Source organism: Heteronotia binoei, chromosome 9 (assembly GCF_032191835.1).
Source record: "Heteronotia binoei isolate CCM8104 ecotype False Entrance Well chromosome 9, APGP_CSIRO_Hbin_v1, whole genome shotgun sequence".
Lineage (NCBI taxonomy): Eukaryota > Metazoa > Chordata > Lepidosauria > Squamata > Gekkonidae > Heteronotia > Heteronotia binoei.
Window position 1 is genome coordinate 46,265,682 of NC_083231.1, and position 18,950 is coordinate 46,284,631.

Sequence of the window (18,950 nt, forward strand, 5' to 3'; positions counted from 1 at the left end):
TCAATGCCCCCACCGCCCAATTGGTCAGCTTGGAGAAGACATTTTTCTCTTTAAATCACATTTCCAAGCCAAGCCAGCTGACAGCTTGGAGAATGCATTTAAAGTTGCTTTCTTTCCACTTCCCTCCCCCATCTGTTTGCTTTCCTTCCTGCTCTCAAGCATCTGATATTCATGGCTTGTGACTCTCAAACATCTGACATTTATTCTGACGGTTATTCTGTTACATTAAGTGAGTTTGGCCACCTCTGAGCTAGACTATTTCATTAACAGACCATTAAGACAGATTTTTTTCCTACCATTTTTAAACACTTGTCTTTTCCAGGTACATTGCTATATATCCCTACACTCCTAGAAAAGATGATGAACTGGAACTGAGAAAAGGAGAGATGTTCTTGGTATTTGAGCGTTGTCAAGATGGCTGGTTTAAAGGAACTTCCATGCATACAAGCAAAATTGGAGTGTTCCCTGGCAACTATGTGGCACCAGTCACAAGGTATGTCTTTCTGCTGAAACAATAATCTCTTATGAATAGCAAAATGAGAACCCTTTTTGAATATGCAATTTATTTCTAAGTGATTGTGGTTTGTTATGCAGAAGAGGGCTTGACTGACTTAGTAGTACCTAAAAACTTTTTATTACATTTTGACAGAGCAGTAACAACTGCCTCCCAAGCAAAAGTCCCTGTATCAACTTCCAGTCAGACAGGGAGGGTGGTGACGATGGTCAGCTCTTCTACTGCTGGAACACTGCAGAAACTTCAAGGAAATGGTGTAACAATGAATTCCAGTGTGGTACCAACAGCAGTGGTCTCTGCAGCACACATACAAACTAGTCCACAAACCAAGGTTCTTATGCATATGACCAGCCAAATGACAGTCAACCAAGCTCGCAATGCAGTTCGAACAGGTATAACTTATTGTTTTATTCCACTTAAATGGTGGTGGTATATTTAGAATGGGAATTTTGGAAAATCATTGGATTTTATCATGAGCTGTAGGAGGACCAGTGGGTGAGATCCAACCAGTTCTTCCACTGGTCAAAAAAGGGAAGGGATGGTCCCCTTTGATCACCAAAAAGACTGTGCAAGGAGTCATACGGCCTGTATGGACAAACATCTATAATAAGGAGGTTAGCGAGGTGAGATTGAGTAAAAAAATGGTTGGGTCTAGCCAGCCTTGTGTGTTGTAGTGATTAGAGCAGTGGAACTGGACTACAGATTCCCAGGTTCAAGCACACTGAACTATAAAGCTCACTGTGTGAATCTGGGCTCATCACTGTGTCTCAGATTATTCTTTGAATGTTGAAGTGAAGATAAAATAAGGTAACCAGAAGTAAGCTGGAGGGGGCAGAATAGCTGCATTAATGACTATTAGCCTTATATTTAGGCAATGGACCTCAGTGGCCTGACCTGGATAGGCCAGGATAGCTTGATCTCATCAGATCTTGGAAGCTAAATAGGGTCAGCCCTGGTCAGTATTTGGAAGGGAGACCACCAAGGAATAACAGAATTGTGATATGGAGGCAGACAATGGCAAACCACCTCTGAATGTATCTTGCTTTAAAAACCCCATTGAGTCATCATAAGTCAGCTGTGACTTGATGGCAAAAAAACTTTGACCTCAGTTGCTGAGGAGAAGCAACAGGAGAGACTTTTCCCTTTGTGTTCCTGCTTGGACCTCCTAGGGCATCTGGGCCACTATGAGAAGGAAGATGCTAGAACAGGTGGAACAGTACAGACCTTAATTCTTAGGAGTAGGGCTTTATTTCTGGAAACTCTCAAGAGGGAAATTAAGGAGAACACAGGTGCCCTTCATGAACTTTTAAACATTTTTTGAGAATTTTGTTACCACAAAGAGGTTCCAGAACTCTGTTCTTTGATGTTCCTCCAGAAAAAAAGCCCTGCTTAGGGGGCAAATACAATAATTATAAATATTCACTAAGAAAGCAAAGGAGTACATGTTTGTAATGTTATTAAAGAGTGATCGCACAATTCATCCTGTTTTCTTTCAAGAATTTTAGATAGACAGATTAGGTAGCAGGTCACATTTCCTGTGGGCTGTTGCACAACAAGAAGCTATTTCATGGGTTTGCATGCTTAGTCATCAGCTAATCATTCATTTGAATGAAAATAGAAATCTTAACTTTAATCCCCTAAGCACCAGTTGTTTCCGACTCTGAGGTGACATGTCTGCCATGAAAATGTGAAAGCTATGTCACCTCATTTTACGGGGTGGTTTGCCATTGCCTTCCTCAGTCGTTTACACTTTACCCCTAGCAGGCTGGGTACTCATTTACCAACCTTGGAAGGATGGAAGACTGAGTCAACTATGAGCTGGCTACCTGAACCCAGCTTCCACCAGGATCGAACTCAGGTCACAAGCAGAGCTTGGACTGCAGTACTGCAGCTTACCACTCTGTGCTACAGCGCTCTTAATTTTAGCCACTAGCAAAATATTGGTAGTTATGTTGACAATGTTCCGGATTTTTCTTTCCAGAACTTTCCTAGGGAAGCCTCCATTTTGCTTTCTCCAAAAGCATTAAAGAGAACCAAAAATGTTTTCAGTGTCTTCTTCTTTGTCATAAGGCCAGTTCTGATATTAGCTTGACACAGGATGATCACTCAATGTTTCTATAAGAATAGTATTAATTATAGCATCAGATCCTGATCAGATATTTCTGGGACAGTAAGTCATCATTGGTTTAAAGTATGGGTTGCCTGATACATTGAAATACCCACATTTGTATTTCTAGTTTACTGTGCGTAGATATTCTGGCTCAGTTTTACTGATGGTTTGTAATCTTATTACACTGTTCAGTGTTTCAGTTATATATGCTTTGATAATTGTAGTTATTTCTGTTGAAAGATTGTAATATCATCTGATGAAATAAAATAATATTTTTTAAAAGAAAAGAAATACCCACAAGAGCTATTTTGAATGGTGAGAAGTAACCTTTTAAATGTCTTATTTGTAGCAGAATGGTTAGATCCCCCTCCCCACACTCTTATGAAATATACTTTTTCTTGCTTTTCCTCTCTTGTTGCAGTTGCAATACACAGCCAAGAAAAACCTACAGCTACAGTGACGCCAATTCAGGCTCAAAGTTCAGCATGCCTTATTCCTGCTGCTGTAATTATTCCACACCATTCTGTTGCCTCCCAACAGCTCCAACCTCAGCTTTCAAATGCAGCTACTTACATCACAGCTGTGAATATCAACCGAACAAATGTCCCACTGGCTTGTGCAGCAGCTACATTAAACTCTCCTGCCGCTTCTACGTCTCTGGATGGAGATGCAATTGGAAGAATCATGACAGTTCATCCTGGAGCTCCAGCTTCTCCAGAGAATACATTAGTAGCTGGTGGAGTTACTACTGTCAGTAAACCAGACAGAGATGGCAAGGTGGGCATGTCATTTAGTTGCCTCCCACTCATACTGTTTCTCTGTAATAGCTTCTGTATGAATCTTACATACAAAGAGTAGCATACAATGGGGTTTTTTAAACCTGTATTTGATTAGCAGTAACAGTAAAGATTGGTTTGCTAGTTTCTTAGCATTTCTTTGAACTGAGGCTCAGAGGTTTGAATTGCTTACTGTAAACTAGTATGGATGCGAGTCAGATATTTGTTTCCCTGAGAAGTGTGATGTAGTTACTAGCTATTGCTTAAACTATCAGAAGAAGAATTTTAATGGGAGAAATCAGTGACATTTGACATATTAAAAATTGTGATGTGGTTTGTGTGAATCATCCTGCACTTCTACCGCCTTGCACCTTTTTTGCCCTCTAGAGCAGGAGTATCTAGCTGGAGTATACCGTAAATCATGGTGCAGTGAAAGAATTGCCCTTGGGAGTCGTTATAAAACATTTTTAAAGCCCAAGGTTTTACTCATAAGGGAAATATTTTCAAATTGTACAACACAAAATACTTCACTTCTTAGTGTTTCAGTTCTCTTTTGATTTAATATGTACACCAGTTGATATATACTCCATAATTCTGAGGTACCCTTCTTCATTATAGGGGTCTGGCCAGGGGATCAACTTATCCTCCCCCCAAAAAAACCCCTTCTGGCTTCTGCATCACTTTCTGGGCAATAGTCGCCCCCAAATATAGAATACTGGTAGCAGAAGAAAAACCCAGGGAATGGTGGGAGGATTTAGAGCAGTCATTCTGTGCTGGTCTGGCAGCAGTGCTGAATGTTTTCTGATGACATTTCATCATTCTGAGGAACTGGAGTCAATGCTTACATTTGTAAGTAAGATATGCCCACTATGGAAACAATGTGGCATGAAAGTGTGTAGTAAGTGCTCCTTCCATTTCCGTTCTGAAAACATAATTAACAACTATAAATGGCTTCTAGCCTTGGTGACTGAAGGGAACCTGCCAGGAGGTATCATCAGAGGCAGGAGCCAGGAGGTAACCTGCTGGGAGGTAACATTCCAGAGCCAGGAGAACATCCAAGGAAGGCCTTGGCCTCCATGCCCTGTTGTTGGCTGTCCAGAGGAACTAGTTGATCACTTATGAGACAAGATGCTGGACTAAATGGACCGTTGGTCTGATACAGTAGGGCTCTTCTTATGACTAGAAAATATTTGCTAAGTTTGAAGATATTACTGTACTGTACTCCTGGTAGGACAACTTGATAGTTGTTACCCATCGTTGTGATACATGAAGATCACAAAAGAAAAACTGGGTGCTTACCTATCAATGGTGTTCTGTGAGCGGTCATTCGTACATTTGCACAACCCAGCTTTGTTTACTGCATCACATACATTTTAATATATTGCAGTACTACTTTCAAAAAAAGCTGATTGGGAAGATCTTATTCTTTCCCCTCAATATGTACAGACCAGAGTGTGTTTTTGAGGGGAGAGGATTTTCACACCTAAATGTTACCTCCAAAGTAAAGTTCTGTGCAGGAACAAAGCCCATCAGTATGAATACAGTTTTTCACTTGAAAATCAGTTGCTTTTCTTTTTCTGGTAGTACTTCTTCCTTTAAAACAAATGCTGATTTTTATTGATAGAAAGAAAAAAAGGGGTTGCTGAAGTTGCTTTCAGGAGCATCTACAAAACGCAAAGCTCGAGTGTCTCCACCATCATCACCAACGTTGGAAATTGAACAGACAGCAGCAGAACTTACCCTGCAAGGTGCTGTTGGGCCAGAGGTTCCATCGACTTCCAGTCATGGAAGAACTGAATCCTGTCCTATGGATGGAGAAACATCATCAGTACTATTGCAGGAGAATACTCATCGGAAAGCCAGTTCTTTAGATTCCGGTATTCCTATAGCTCCCCCTCCACGGCAGCCGTGCTCCTCATTGGCCTCAGTCCTGAATGATTCCAGGCCTGTGGTCTGTGAACGGTAAGTCACTTTCCAGCATCTAAAATGCGTTCCTTTTTCATTTCATCTAGAAATGTTAGTTAATAAAAATAATAGAAGTGGGGTGTTGTTATTTTTACAATGAGAGGGAGTCTCTCTTTCCTGAGTTGGTTTTGAACTTTTCAGCTGTTCCCAAAATGACATCTTGGTGCCAGTATGACAGTGGCTCCGGTACAGAGACCAATAAGTGTATAAACTCCCATTGCAATATGTGACCATAACAGAGTCTCATTGCATCACAGCCGATATGGTGCTTCCATCACCTTATAACTCCTAGGGTAGCATCCTGTGCATCTGCATTGTAGCAATGATGTGGAAAGTAGATCGAAACCTGGAATCCTGGCTGGTTGGCCATTGCTGAAAATAATGCTGGACTAGATGGATATCTAGTGTTGTCTTATCTCGATGAGATCTATTCTTATCTATCAGGACTGCTTTTAGCTTAAAACTAGGCTTTCAACTAGTCCAAATATTCATAATTTCACTTGCAAAGGTGTGGACACTATTACTGTTTTCTTTCATTGGACATGAGCTCAATGTAAAACAAAAATCAAGCAAAATTATTAAAATTTTAATCCTACTTCAGCTAATGTCTTGGTAGTGTTCCCACATCCTCATTTTTAATCACTGAAAAGAAGCCAAATAGACATCTGAGTTCTCCAGCTTGCTTCCATGAATTCATAAGGCAGTATTTTTCTCTTACTGCAATATTTGGCACACTTGAGTTCCTCAATTGGTAGGGGCTTCTGATCACAAAGAAACAAGTGACTGAATATGCTGTGTTTTATACTTGAATAGCACAGTGAATCCCACAATAATCCTTTTTCTCAGTCCCTGAAAAACATGCAGAAAAAATGCAAATTAAATAGTATAAAACTCTAAGCATCACTAAGCCGTGTGAATGGTGATGGGAATGTGTGTGTTTATACCTTGAAACAGTGAGTGGGTGTTATCAATTATAGTATTGTTGCCATCGGTGGAGTCAAGTGAGAAGGTGCACCTTCATTTCATGCCCTTAGGAAATTCCCAGGTGGATGTAACAACATCTTCCTTACTATCCAGTGAGCCAAAGAAAAATAATGGTTGGTTAGTGTTCAGTGGCTGATTAGAAAATTAGGAGAGCCCTGACCTGAATAGCCCAGGCAAGCCCCATCTTGTCAGATCTTGGAAACTAAGTAGGGTCAACTCTGGCAAGTATTTCGATGGGAGACCTCCTTGGAATACCAGAGTCAGGAGGGCAGGGGCAAGCTTTACTCAGCCACCCCTCTGAATATCCTCCATGTCCCCAGTAGGGGTCAGTCACCAGAGGTTGCCATGATTTCCAGGTGCATGTACACACACCTAAATGCACATAAAAATACAAAAATAGATAATTAGGAGGATGAGTTGGAGAAGGATACCATCTTCTTGAATCCTCCATTATATATTGTGTGACTCCTTTATAAGACCTGCTGGAAAAGGAAAAACTGCTCTCACTTTTGTCTGTGAGAACTGAAGCTCAGAGTGGTAGATAGACAGCACGACTGTTTTCTATTGTGTGCCTCTGACTACCTGTGCTGACACCTGTCCCTGTTCCCTCAATACACAAACTTTTTTCACCTGTCTCCAATACAGCCAGTATGATGTAGTGGTTATTGCTGGACTAGGATCTGGGAGACTGAGCTTCAAACCCCCATTCTGCCATGGAAGCTTTCTGGGTGACCTTGGGCCAGTCAGTTAGACAGTTAGACTGAATAACCTATCTCACAGGGTTGTTGTGAGGATAAAATTGGGGAGAGGAGAACAATGTGAGCCATGTTGGGGAGAAAGGCCAGGTATAAGTGAAGTAAATAAATAAAGTTAGTGCATGTATCTTGGGAACCCTGCCAAATACGGTGAAGAGAGCAATAGGAACATTTTCATGAGCATATGCCTAATTTATCTTTATGAAGCATAGAATTCTGTTCTGTGTTTTTGTTTGTGATTACGACTGGTCCCATTTAACACAACTTTAGGATTAATCCAGCAAGTCACTGCACATAGATGCAACCATGGCCCTTAAAGTTCTGTATTGGTTATGTTTTTTACTTTTTAAAATATCATAGCTGTTGCATGTTGTTTTTTCCCCATCCTGTTTTTTGAGACTCCCTATTCCTGGCATGTGTCATTTGTTCTGAAACTGATAGAAGCTCTCAGCCTTGCCAGCTTCATTACAAAGAAGTCCTATTCCACATGGATGCAAGGTTTTTAGCATTGCAGCCCAAACTCTCTGTTGTGTTCTTATTCTCTCACTCATTAATTATTCTGCCCATTTTATTTTTTACTTCATTTATACCCCACCATTCTTCTCAATGCTGACCCAAACAATCTTACATCATTTCTTCTCTCCTCCTCTGTTTATCCTTATAACAACCCTGTGTGGTAAATTTGTTTGAGAAACTGGCCCAAGGTCATTCTGCAAGCTTCTGTGGCTGAGTAGAGATTTGAACCTTATTCTCCCAGACTCTACTTCAATACTCTAACCACTACACCACACTAGGTTGGTGTCTGTGTGTGTGTGCAATCTGCAGTGGAACCTGAAGTTGTGTGGTATCAGGGCTTATGTTTAGAAAGAAATTTATTTAAGATAGAAATGTTCCAGGGTGCTACGTCTTTCAGTTGTGTATATCTGTATTAGAACTATTCAGCACATACATGTAATTTCCTAGTTGAGGTCAGTGAAGCTATATATTTGAATCACAATTAATGTGCCCATTTTGTATTTTCTCCACAGCTTTATAAATGAACCTAATTCTTCATAACATAAAGCCTTCCTCCTTGGCCATTCATGCGAAATAGCTTACTAGTTATATATTAATCCCAGTGGGAATCTTGCTGATGAACAATCTTTAACCTTTTTATATTGTGGAGGGTTTTAATCAGGGAGGCCAAGTCAAAGCTAATAAATAATCTATATACCAGTAGCTTTGTTTCTAAACTTGACTTAAGGTTTTCAGTCTAATTCAGCTCACATTTATTTCTCTTTGTCCCACTTTTGTTTAGGGCCAAATAGATTTATAAAGTTTTTCAAACAAGACAAAAAACTACAAAACTTTGTGCACTATAGGAGAAAAGGCAGGATGAGTACCCAGCAATCAGTGCTCCCTTTTTCACTTCATCTTTAGCTACCTGGAAATTTTTAAATCCTTTTTTAAGCATTTAGAAGCAGTGTTCTGTTAACTTTAATGGAACTTTAAGATTGTGTGTGTGCATAATCAAAAGTAGCAAATATTAGTTGTACAATTTTGGAAAATTCCAGTGTTTAAATTGGAGGTCTTTGTTACTATTTTGTGGTCACTCATTATGTAAGCATATGTGGTTGTAAGTCTGTATGATTGCAGTGTGCTGCTTTTCCAGTTTAAATATTTGAGTTCATACAGAGGAGCTGTAATTAATAGTGTTTGATTAGTGTTGTAGCTCTTATGAGGACCATTTCTTTTTGATACCTGGTTGTGGAAATATATACCAAGGGAATGAAATCTCAAGGGCTAGCCACATCACACTGTTTAGGGATCTGCCCAGGTCCACCGAATGAGACATGGAGGGTTGATTTGGATCCACACTCCAGTGTGCAGGGAAACTTACATGTACTAAAGGTCTGCATGTAAGTATCCCTGATAGGATAAGAAGCAGTTCCTTGAAACCATTTCAGGAAAATATTGTATGAAGGAAATGTCATGAGAGGGAAGGCGCAAGCCCCCTCTCCCTGCATTCTGTGATACTAATTCAAATCAGGCCTCTTTCTAGTTTGACAGACCTGGGCAGACCCCAAAACGGTTTCCCTAACAGGGCAAATGGCGGCTTCCTGGGGGCTTTTTCAGGTCAGGAAAAAGGCATGGACTTAATGGCTTAAGTCTTTTCTTCTTGCAAAGTGCAGTCTCAATCTGAATTTGGCCCTCATGTTCTTCAGAATTAAATTTAAAAATTCACTAGGATGTCTGAGCAGAGAACTTTCAGTATGCACTTGACTTGATAGGGAGAACCTGAAAACATTGCTGCATTGCTCTAACTCAGAGTTAGAAGGCAAAGGAAGTATCTCCATGGTATCCTAGCAAGATGAACTGGGGGAGAATCTTTTAACATAACTGTTCTGACAGCTTTGTAGAGATGTAGGGAAAAATGCTTTCCCCAATGATCTGTGCATTGGCAATCAAAAAGGAGTTGTGCATTAATACTACATTTCTTGATATTTCTTGATACATGTAAGGCAATATTTAGAGCCAGTATTTTATCTGATCACATTGTGCTGGTTGTGATGAATTGCAACTGCTCCAGCACTATTTGGCCAAGAATACAACCCCTTTTACAGAAATGAAATATATTTAAGTTCTGAATGTAAAACATTACTCTTACTAAGTTGTTACTCAGATGGCTAGAGCGAGTGTGGTGGTGTGCTCATGACAAGGAGGCAAGAGCTTCTTATAGAATGTTTATGAAGGCAATGAAGTCTGCTAAGAGGGAGTTTTATGCAGCCTCCATTGCATCTGTGAAGTCACACCCAGCCCAGTTGTTTAGAACAATTCAATCTTTAACCACACTGCCATCTGGCAAACAAATTGATAGGGAATTGGATATTGGCTGAGAAGCTTTTGTGACCTATTTCGCAGTCTTGTCTCTCCGTGAGGACCTCCCTGCCACCATTGATACAGTAAGGGAACTGGAAGCCTCTTGTCCATTTTTGGGTCCAATTTTGGACCATTTCAACCAGCTATCTCTGGATGATGTTAACAGGATCTTGGCTGCAGTGAAGCCCACCACCTGCCTCCTTGACCCATGTCCACCCTGGCTTATTAAATCATGCGGGGATGGCATTCAGGACCCCCTGGGTGAAATTGTCAACTTGTCCCTTTCATTGGGGATTTTTCCAGAGGGGCTGAAGGAGGCAGTGATCCGCCCGCTTTTTAAAAAATCCACATTGGACCCTGCGGTCTTGGCCAACTACTGCCCAGTCTCGAACCTTCCATTCCTGGGTAAGGTGGTTGAGAAAACAGTGGCTGAGCAGTTTCAGGCTTTCCTAGAGGATGCATCTATCCTTGATCCCATTCCAGTCTGTCTTCTGCCTTGGCCATGGGGTGGAGAGTGTATTGGTCACTCTTACAGATGACCTCCGGAGGCATCTGGACCAATGTGGGTCAGCACTTCTGTTGCTTCTCAGTCTTTCAGCAGTGTTTGATTATGGTCAATTACGATCTTATGACCCACTGCCTTGCTGACGTTGGAGCTCAGGGATTGCCTTACAGTGATTCTCCTCCTTTCTCCAGTGTTAGAGACAAATGTTGGCACTTGGTGAGCAGATTTCCTCATGACATCCACTTGTATGTGGTGTCCCTCAGGGGGCAATTCTTTCACCAGTGATATTCAGCATCTATATGTGCCCCCTTGCCCAGTTAGCCTGAGGTTTGGGGCTGGGTTGTCACCAATACCCAGCTCTATCTGTTAATAGATGGTCATCCACACTCCGCCCCAGATCATCTGGCTGAGGTTTTGGGAGCTGTGGCTGCGTAGTTGCAACAGAGCCAGTTGAAGCTTAATCCAGACAAGACATAGGTCCTGTACCTTAGCTGAGGTGGAGTAGAGTTGGGTATTGGGCTTCCAGCCTTGGACGGTGTGCTACTTACACCAGCTCAGAAGGTGAAGAGCTTGGGAGTGACCTTGGATGCCTCCCTTTCTGTGGAGGCCCAGGTCACTGTGGTTGCCAGATCTGCCTTTTACCATCTTTGGCAGATCACGCAGCTAGCACCATGACTTGGCTACAGCGACCCATGCAATGGTAACTTCCAGGTTGAATTACTGTAACTCGCTTTACGTGGGCTTGCCCTTGGAGCTAATCCAGAAACTCCAGCTGGTGCAAAATGCAGTGGCGCTTTTGCTAACTGCATTGCTTTTACAGGCAAGCATATGGCCAGCACTGTGCCAATTGCACTGGCTACCTATTTGAGTACCAGATTAGCTTCCAAGGTTTTGGTACTTACATTTAAAGTCCTGCGTTTGCCTGGGACCGACATATCTGAAGGACCGCCTCTCTCCATATTTGCCCTTTAGGACTTTATGTTCAGCTAATCACCATCTGCTGGTTGTCCCTGGCCTGAAGGACGTCTGTTTTGCCTCAACTAGAGCCAGGGCTCCAGCCTGGTAGAACATGCTTTCATTAAAGATTAGGGCCCTACCTGATTTACTACCTTTTTGTAGGGCCTGAAAAATGGAACAGTTCCACCAGGCCTTTGAGTGAGGCAGCAGATGCCCATAGTACAATGAGTCTGGCCTCCCTTGTAACAGTATTGCACCGTCTATCAGTCCTATTGAGGCATCATAAGTTTCAGCTCTGTTCACACTATGGCCTGATTAGTTGTCTTAAATTTAAATTGTCTTAATTTAGTTGTTTAAATTTACTTCTAATTTTTATTGCTTATTGTTATTGCTTATGTTTGTTGTAATCCGCCCTGAGCCCATTCATGGAGTAGGGCAGACTAGAAAGTAACAAATAAATACAGAAAAGATGCAATTATATTTAAAGTGGTGCGTTTGTTTAATCTTTTAAATTTAATACTCTCAAAACTGGCTAATGCTGATTTCTTTACTGAGAGTTTAGTAAAGAACTGCAAATAAATGGCTTGTGTAGATTTCATTTGATGTTACTACTTTAAGTTTTCTTTGGCAGTACATTTTATGTTTTTAATAGAAGGGCTGTATACAGTGCATGGCAGCTTTCTATTGTATGTTGTATTTGGCAAAAAGTTTTTGTAAATTGTATAGTCTCTGTAATAACCTCAACAAAAATGTGTGTTCCTTCTACAGATACAGGGTTGTGGTATCTTATCCTCCTCAAAGTGAAGCTGAGCTGGAGCTTAAAGAAGGAGATGTTGTTTTTGTTCACAAAAAGCGCGAAGATGGCTGGTTCAAAGGCACACTGCAACGGAATGGAAAAACTGGCCTGTTCCCAGGCAGCTTTGTAGAGAGTATCTAATAAGACTTGTTTCAGATCACACAGCACTATAAAATAGCACAAATACTTTACAAGACAGAGTGCAACCATTGAAGACTTTTTAAATTACTGTAATATAAACAAATTTATATTTATGTTTTTTTCCAGTATCTCATAGCACAATTCTGCCAGCAAAGAAAGATTAGGGCATTTGCTGGGTTTATTTTTTTTTAATCATTTTGAATTCTTATGTATAATGTGTGCCTTGTAATGTCTGATTTATTATACAGATGAACTTTTAAAAATATAACACAAAAGAGCAATTGTTTACAAGGCTGTAACTAATTTATTCTTCATTTTCTAAACTTGAATTCTGTTTGATAGCTAAATCTTGGTGATTATGATTAACAAGTTATTAATTTATAAAATGAATTAAGGAGGCTGGATTCTCTCTTATACAAAGATGTCATGTCTGACAGATTGCTTTCTCCCACTGTACATGGCAGTGAAGTGAGTTCATTTTATAGGTAAATGTTGGCTGTAATGATGGTATTGTGGTGTCAAACTGAAACTGCAAACTGGGATATAATGGCGTTGTGGGCTTTTTCTTGTTTGGGATGAGAAGCTCTCTGTCAGTGGCAACTCCAAATTCCCCAGGCAGTATAACATTTCTGGAAAGCAAAACTGTAACTGTGCAACTGATTTAAACCCTAACGTTCTCAAAGTGAGAATGAGAAATGCAGAATATGCCAGAAATGGGGGAAACAACTTCCTCTAGCTTCTGTTTGTTCAAGAATTTGGACATCTGACAAGATTTAGCTTTGCATATTTGGCTAACTCTTTGGGCACTTGGCAGTCGCCGAATATAGACACACAGAATGATGATAATTTTTTTAAAGCTCAGAAGAGGGACATTGTATTAGTGATATCTGCAAGTGTTGGTAGGACTCAAAATTTAAATTCAAGTTGCACGCCCTATCTAACTATGCCAAGAAATGTCATTTGCTTCTATATCTTTTCAAAGTGATCTGCATGGCTAAGAGACAATTTTACAATATATGGGCAATAGTGATGGTAAGTGATAAATGTGTGTTTTTAAAGTAAAGGCTGTAAGAACACTGTGAAAATTTTGCTACTTTTGTAACTATTGCTACTTCCATGTGTCCACTTCTCATTGTCTTGCATGTATTGCCAAATTCTCACAGGCATATAAAACAGTGCATGATTTGTAAATTGCATTCCAATTCCTATTGTGGGTTAACTTTACTCTAAAAAGTAACCTCTTGGGGATATTAAATTAACCAATTTTCTGCCAGCATAAAAGCCACTGACCAAAACTAGTGAGTGAGTGAGTCCCAATTAGGTAGAGGGTACTTTGTTAATTGAGTCTTTAACATCCTTTCAGCTGTGGATATCTAGAAATGCAACTGCTTTGGGGAAACATGACCTCTACCGAATTTCTGGCATGGAAGAAAATTTTTATAATTAACTTCCTTGCTATCCTTGCTTTGCTTTCTTGTTCTCCCATTAGGTTGGGGGCAAATACACATTGCCATTGCCATGCCAGTATGTTCTTTGTCCTCTGTCATCTGGAAGGATCTTCAGCAGAAGATATAGGTACTATTGCACACTAGCAATACTCCTGAGTCCTAAGAACAGATGGTGATGGGAAGGCTTGTGAACATATCTCACTTGGGACTCTTGTAGCACCTCTCTTTTCAGATCAAATATAACTCTCCAGTTGCAGTTGCATCCTCTTTTTTTCAGCTGTCCAGCTACTTTTGGGGAACAGTGGTGAAAACCTTCCCCAGTAATCTTCTGGAAAATCCCATACCACTCTTTTCTACCACTTTTTTTTCTCTTGTGTTCAGTATAAGGCTGGAGACTTGAAGGAGTGGAACATGTTATATAGCTCTAGGAGGAAAGAAACTACTTTTGTGCTTGCGCATTCCTCCCTTTTAAAGCTGTTCCTTGTCTCGAGGAGAACACAAACAGAGGAGATTTTCCACACAAATGCTTGCTCTCACCATCGCTTAACTTTCCAAACAATTCCCTGGCTGACAGGTATAAGGGTCATATGAAAGAGAATTTTTCCCCTTGGGGAATTTTTATCTCTTATATGTCTAATCTGAAAACAGTATCAAGAAGAATAGAGCTAGATGAAGGTTGGCAGTTGAGAGGCCAGTTTGAGACATGGTGGTTGAATTCAGCCCACAAACAGTCTACTTCTCAATAGCCCACATTGTGCAAGAAAAATACTACCATTTCAGGATTGTGTGGGGTTTGTTTTTTGTCATTATTGATGACCTATAGCATATACTCATTTTCTGCAATTTCTTAAGGTCTCAGTGGTCTCAGCTCACCTGTGAAGCTTAGCCAGCCAGGGGTTACCACTTTTTGTTGTGGTAGGGCTCCTGTGTTTTTAAGTATTGTGTGTTATAAGGAAAAATAGCAATGAGTACATCTTCTTCTGGCACAGAGGTGTTATCATGGGAAATGTTTTATCTATTGCATATCTCTCAGGCAGCTGTTAAAGGCTCAAAAACTCTGTTATGGGAAAAAGGGGATGACCTTGAGCTCACCAATTTCTTTCCTACTTCAGAATCAATGAGGATAGATAACTCTTAGCCCTTTCCAGGGAGGAATTTGCAGCATAGTATATATATAAAGAAGACATATGCAATATAAAGAAGAGAAAAGCATAGAATAGTTGGTGGTGGGCTACTGATTCTTTGATGTGAAACACAACTGATGATTTCGTTCTTTAAACGGTTGCAAATGGAGAGGAAATTATTAGCTGAAAGGGATTTCTTGCAATATCAAGTCATTTCATGATGGTCTTAATATAAATTATTTTATGAAAAATGAAATCATTCCTAAATTAACACCTGTATAAAGCACTGTTCAAGTCTTTTTTAAAAAATTAAAAATTAGTTTACTTGAATAGTCATGTGAGATGCAAGTTATCTGAAATGAACTTTAGTTGGTAGAAAAGCTGACATCAGCTTACATCCACAGAAACTGACACTAATGTGTCAATGTTATTTTCAGAAATTAGTGTTTTTATATATTTAAAAAGACTACTGCAAAGAATTTTTTCTATTCTCCATGAGATAGAATACTTGTGTGACAGGAACCTCTGTTAATAGGGTTTTTTATGTAAAGTCTATCAAAATATAAATTAATACAATAGCACTATTAGATGTAATACATTTTCTAATGACTTTTTAACAGAAAGGAATCTTCTTTTTGTTTCAAGGGCTTGTTACACAGCAGTACAACAATAACAAAAATGCAGTTTTTCATGCCTCGTGATCTTTATAAAATTGTGGAAGTTGGATTGGGTTTTTTTGGCTTGTGTATAATCCAGTGTAAGAACAAACCCTCTGCATTTTGTTTTGTGTATTTCCTTAAAGAGATTCAGTGGAATACTTTAATGTCTATATTTGAGGTCCAGTGACGGTTACGTGTTTGATTTTCTCTGTTATATTTCCATTCCTAATAAATATTTTCTTAGCAAACAGCTTTAACACAAAAGTGTGTGATCAGTTTGTAATTACTTGTTACAAGTAGTCAAGTACATTTTATTAATCCTCATTTAAAACAAAAACACACACCCTGTTACAGGGTATAAAATGAATAGGGTCAGGTGGGATTGGCATGTGGCTGTGAGGGAAATTGAGATGACCCTAGCTGCTGATCATCTCAATCTCTGATTCTGTTAATATCTGTTGGAGCTAGTTCCAGGGCCAAGCTGCTCATGCTTTATTTAATCTCTCTAGGTCTGTGTCTGGATACCAACAGATACTTTCACATGTCTATGTATAAAGTGGATTGGGGTGGGATCAGAATGGTAGCCTTATGACAAATATGACATTCTGGTCATGGTGTTTTGATCAATTAAAGCAAGCTCAAGAGATGCTGTGGGAATTAGTTTGTAGAGAAAATGTTGGGCACAGGGGAATATATTACCAATAATACCACTTGTGGAAATCTGTGAAGAAAATGATGTGTGCTGGTCTGGACAGTAAAATTTGAAGAATTTCACAAAACTTGGAGGTTTCAGTAAAGAAACTCAGACTGCTGGCAAGAAGCCTGAATGGTAAGCTGTTATCTGGAAGGAAAGGCAGAGAAAGGAATGTTGTGCTGAGACACGTATAATGTGCTTTGACCAAGAAATGTGACTTTTGCATATAAATTTTGCCAATAGATTATATTAGTTTATTTTTCTTCCTATGCATACTTGGTACATGGGTTTTTTTATTTAAAAAACAGTCATTGTGAACATGTAGTGTATTGAAGTGTGTGCCAGGGCACCAGAGGAAGAAGGGCACCAACGAGCCTTGTCCACCCAAGCAGCAGTCCAGGGAGATGCCCCTAGCCCCAGTGGGCGGCTGAAAGGATCCCGCTCTTTCCCTTCCTACCTATCTTGGCGGGGGGAACCCTCTTCCTCCTTTCCTCCACCTTGCTGCCTCATCAAGGGGTGAGTAGGATGGGCATCTGCTTCCTACCTCTCCTCACTGCCTCATCTCAGTGCAGGGAAATGTGGGGGCAGGGCAGTGGCTTCACCTCACCATGGGGTGTGTGGAGGGCAGGTAGCAGCAGCTTCACTGTATCATGCCTTTCCCCACTGCTGCACCTTGCCATGCTACAGTGGGGTGTGTGTGTGAGGAAGGCAAGTTTAGCTTCCTGTCACAATGCAAGGATGAAGGGATGGCCAGCCAGTGCCTTTCTACTACACCTCTGAGCCACAGAACCCCAAATTAAGTCCTCAACATACATACAATTAAAACAAGCAAATATGTATTTTGAATAAAATTCTTGCTCAGTATTTGGCATGTTTGCAGAATATGAGTGCATTTTTATCAGATGGACAGGGACTGGAATGATGTAGAGGGGGAAAATGGTGAAAGTCAGGAAAAGTATCTGAAGGGAAAGTTTGAGGGAAGAGAAGTTCTGCTTATAGAATGTCATACAGTAATGTTTGCATTCCCCCCCCCCCCAATAGATGTGGTTCCATTTCTGAAGCTTTGCTTGCAACAAATAGGGACTCTAAGATGGTCTTCCATACATTTATGGCAATGAAGAATATGGAGGCTATGGCTTTGGCCAAGACATCCTGGACCATTGCTGTCAGCTAGAAGAAAATGATGCACTTTATTCTGGATGACATAGGATTTCTCTTTTGACCACTAGGCACAGTCAACCTGATGGGGCAGGTGCAAGATCCTCTTAGGTTTTAATATTATTAATGTATGCAGAAATTCCAGCAGCAAATAGTAGGATTGTTCCATCCAACTGAATAACTTGTAATGCTTAAAATAACACCTTTATTTGGACAGATTATAATACCCCATCTATTGTGAACTAATAAGTAAACTAAACATCCAGAATGGGATTATAACTCTTATACAGTAAACAGAAGAAGAGAAGAGATTAGATTTATACCCCACTCTTTACTTAGAATGGCTTACAGTCTCCTTTCCCTTCCCCTCCCCACAACAGAGACCCTGAGAAGCAGGTGGGGCTGAGAGAGCTCTGACAGAAACTGCTCTTAAGAGAGCAGCTCTTTCAAGAACTGTGACTAACCCAAGGTCACACAGCAGGTGTGTACTATATGCTAGATCCTATGACTATTCTTCAATGAGGAATGACATTTTCTCATAGAGAAAGCCCTTTTTTAATGGAGAAAAGTGTTCCTTTGATGGAGGAGGGCTTGGTAGAATCTAACCCAATGTTTATCTTACACTCAATGAAAATATGTTTCATTCCTAAACTCAAAAGTTTTTCTTATGCTGGAATAGGTGAGGATTGAAGAAAGGTTCACATGAAGAAAAATCTGTCTTTCATCAAGCTATCATTGAACAAGAAGAGAAAAAAATTCAATATAGATGAGATTAAGGTGAGTTCACACAATATGTTATCGATTATGCGAACTGCTCTCACGGCATATCAGCCGGGCATATCAGCCGATTGCTGCTTAATTGGACCAATAGACAATTAAACAACAAATCTATCACTGAGTTCTAATTTACTAAACAGGAAGTATTTATACAACACAGAAGTGACTTTTCTGCCCAAAACACTTCTAGTCTAAAGGCAAAACCATTTATATAGCTCTATTTCTTCAAACCTAATAAATCAAGCATGCAGGTATCCCATTTGGATTGGGACCAAAGTGCAAGAGGAAGGTGCTTTGAGCCTCTTCCCTTGGGTTGATAGACAAAAAATGGCTACAACTTATATTTCAGTCTGTGGACTTGATTGGTGAAAAGGATGAGATTCCACAATGCTTTTGGAAGGCAATTATATTGAAGCTGCAGAGGGATTTTAAAGGGTATCATTGGAGGAGATCCCCCTTTATAGTATGTGATTTCTAAAATCCAACATCAACCTGATTGGGAGGGGGGGCATGATACACCATCAAGCTGTATCATGCCATGGCTATACTTTGCAGTTCTGTAGACTAAGGAAAAGCACTTTCTTGTGCAGCGTTCCATACAGCCTAGCATCACATATAAAGGGTCTTTTATGTCACCTGTTCCAGATCTTGAGCTTGAGTCCAACAGTAAATCTCTGCTAATGGTAGGGATTTCCATGAGCAGAGTGGGACTTTCTCAACTCCCCCTC

At 40.2% G+C, this 18,950-nt stretch overlaps 1 protein-coding gene across 1 annotated transcript in view; it reads left to right on the top strand.

Annotated features, from left to right (window-relative positions):
* Positions 1-15,857, top strand: part of SH3RF1 (SH3 domain containing ring finger 1) — an 89,321-nt gene extending 73,464 nt beyond the window's left edge. Inside the window, exons 8-12 of the mRNA XM_060246549.1 lie at positions 323-493; positions 650-906; positions 3,046-3,401; positions 5,025-5,362; positions 12,194-15,857. Coding sequence (XP_060102532.1) covers positions 323-493; positions 650-906; positions 3,046-3,401; positions 5,025-5,362; positions 12,194-12,362 — 1,291 coding nt within the window. The 3' untranslated portion in view covers positions 12,363-15,857. The remainder of the gene's footprint in view (positions 1-322; positions 494-649; positions 907-3,045; positions 3,402-5,024; positions 5,363-12,193) is intronic.
* Positions 15,858-18,950: the final 3,093 nt, after the last annotated feature.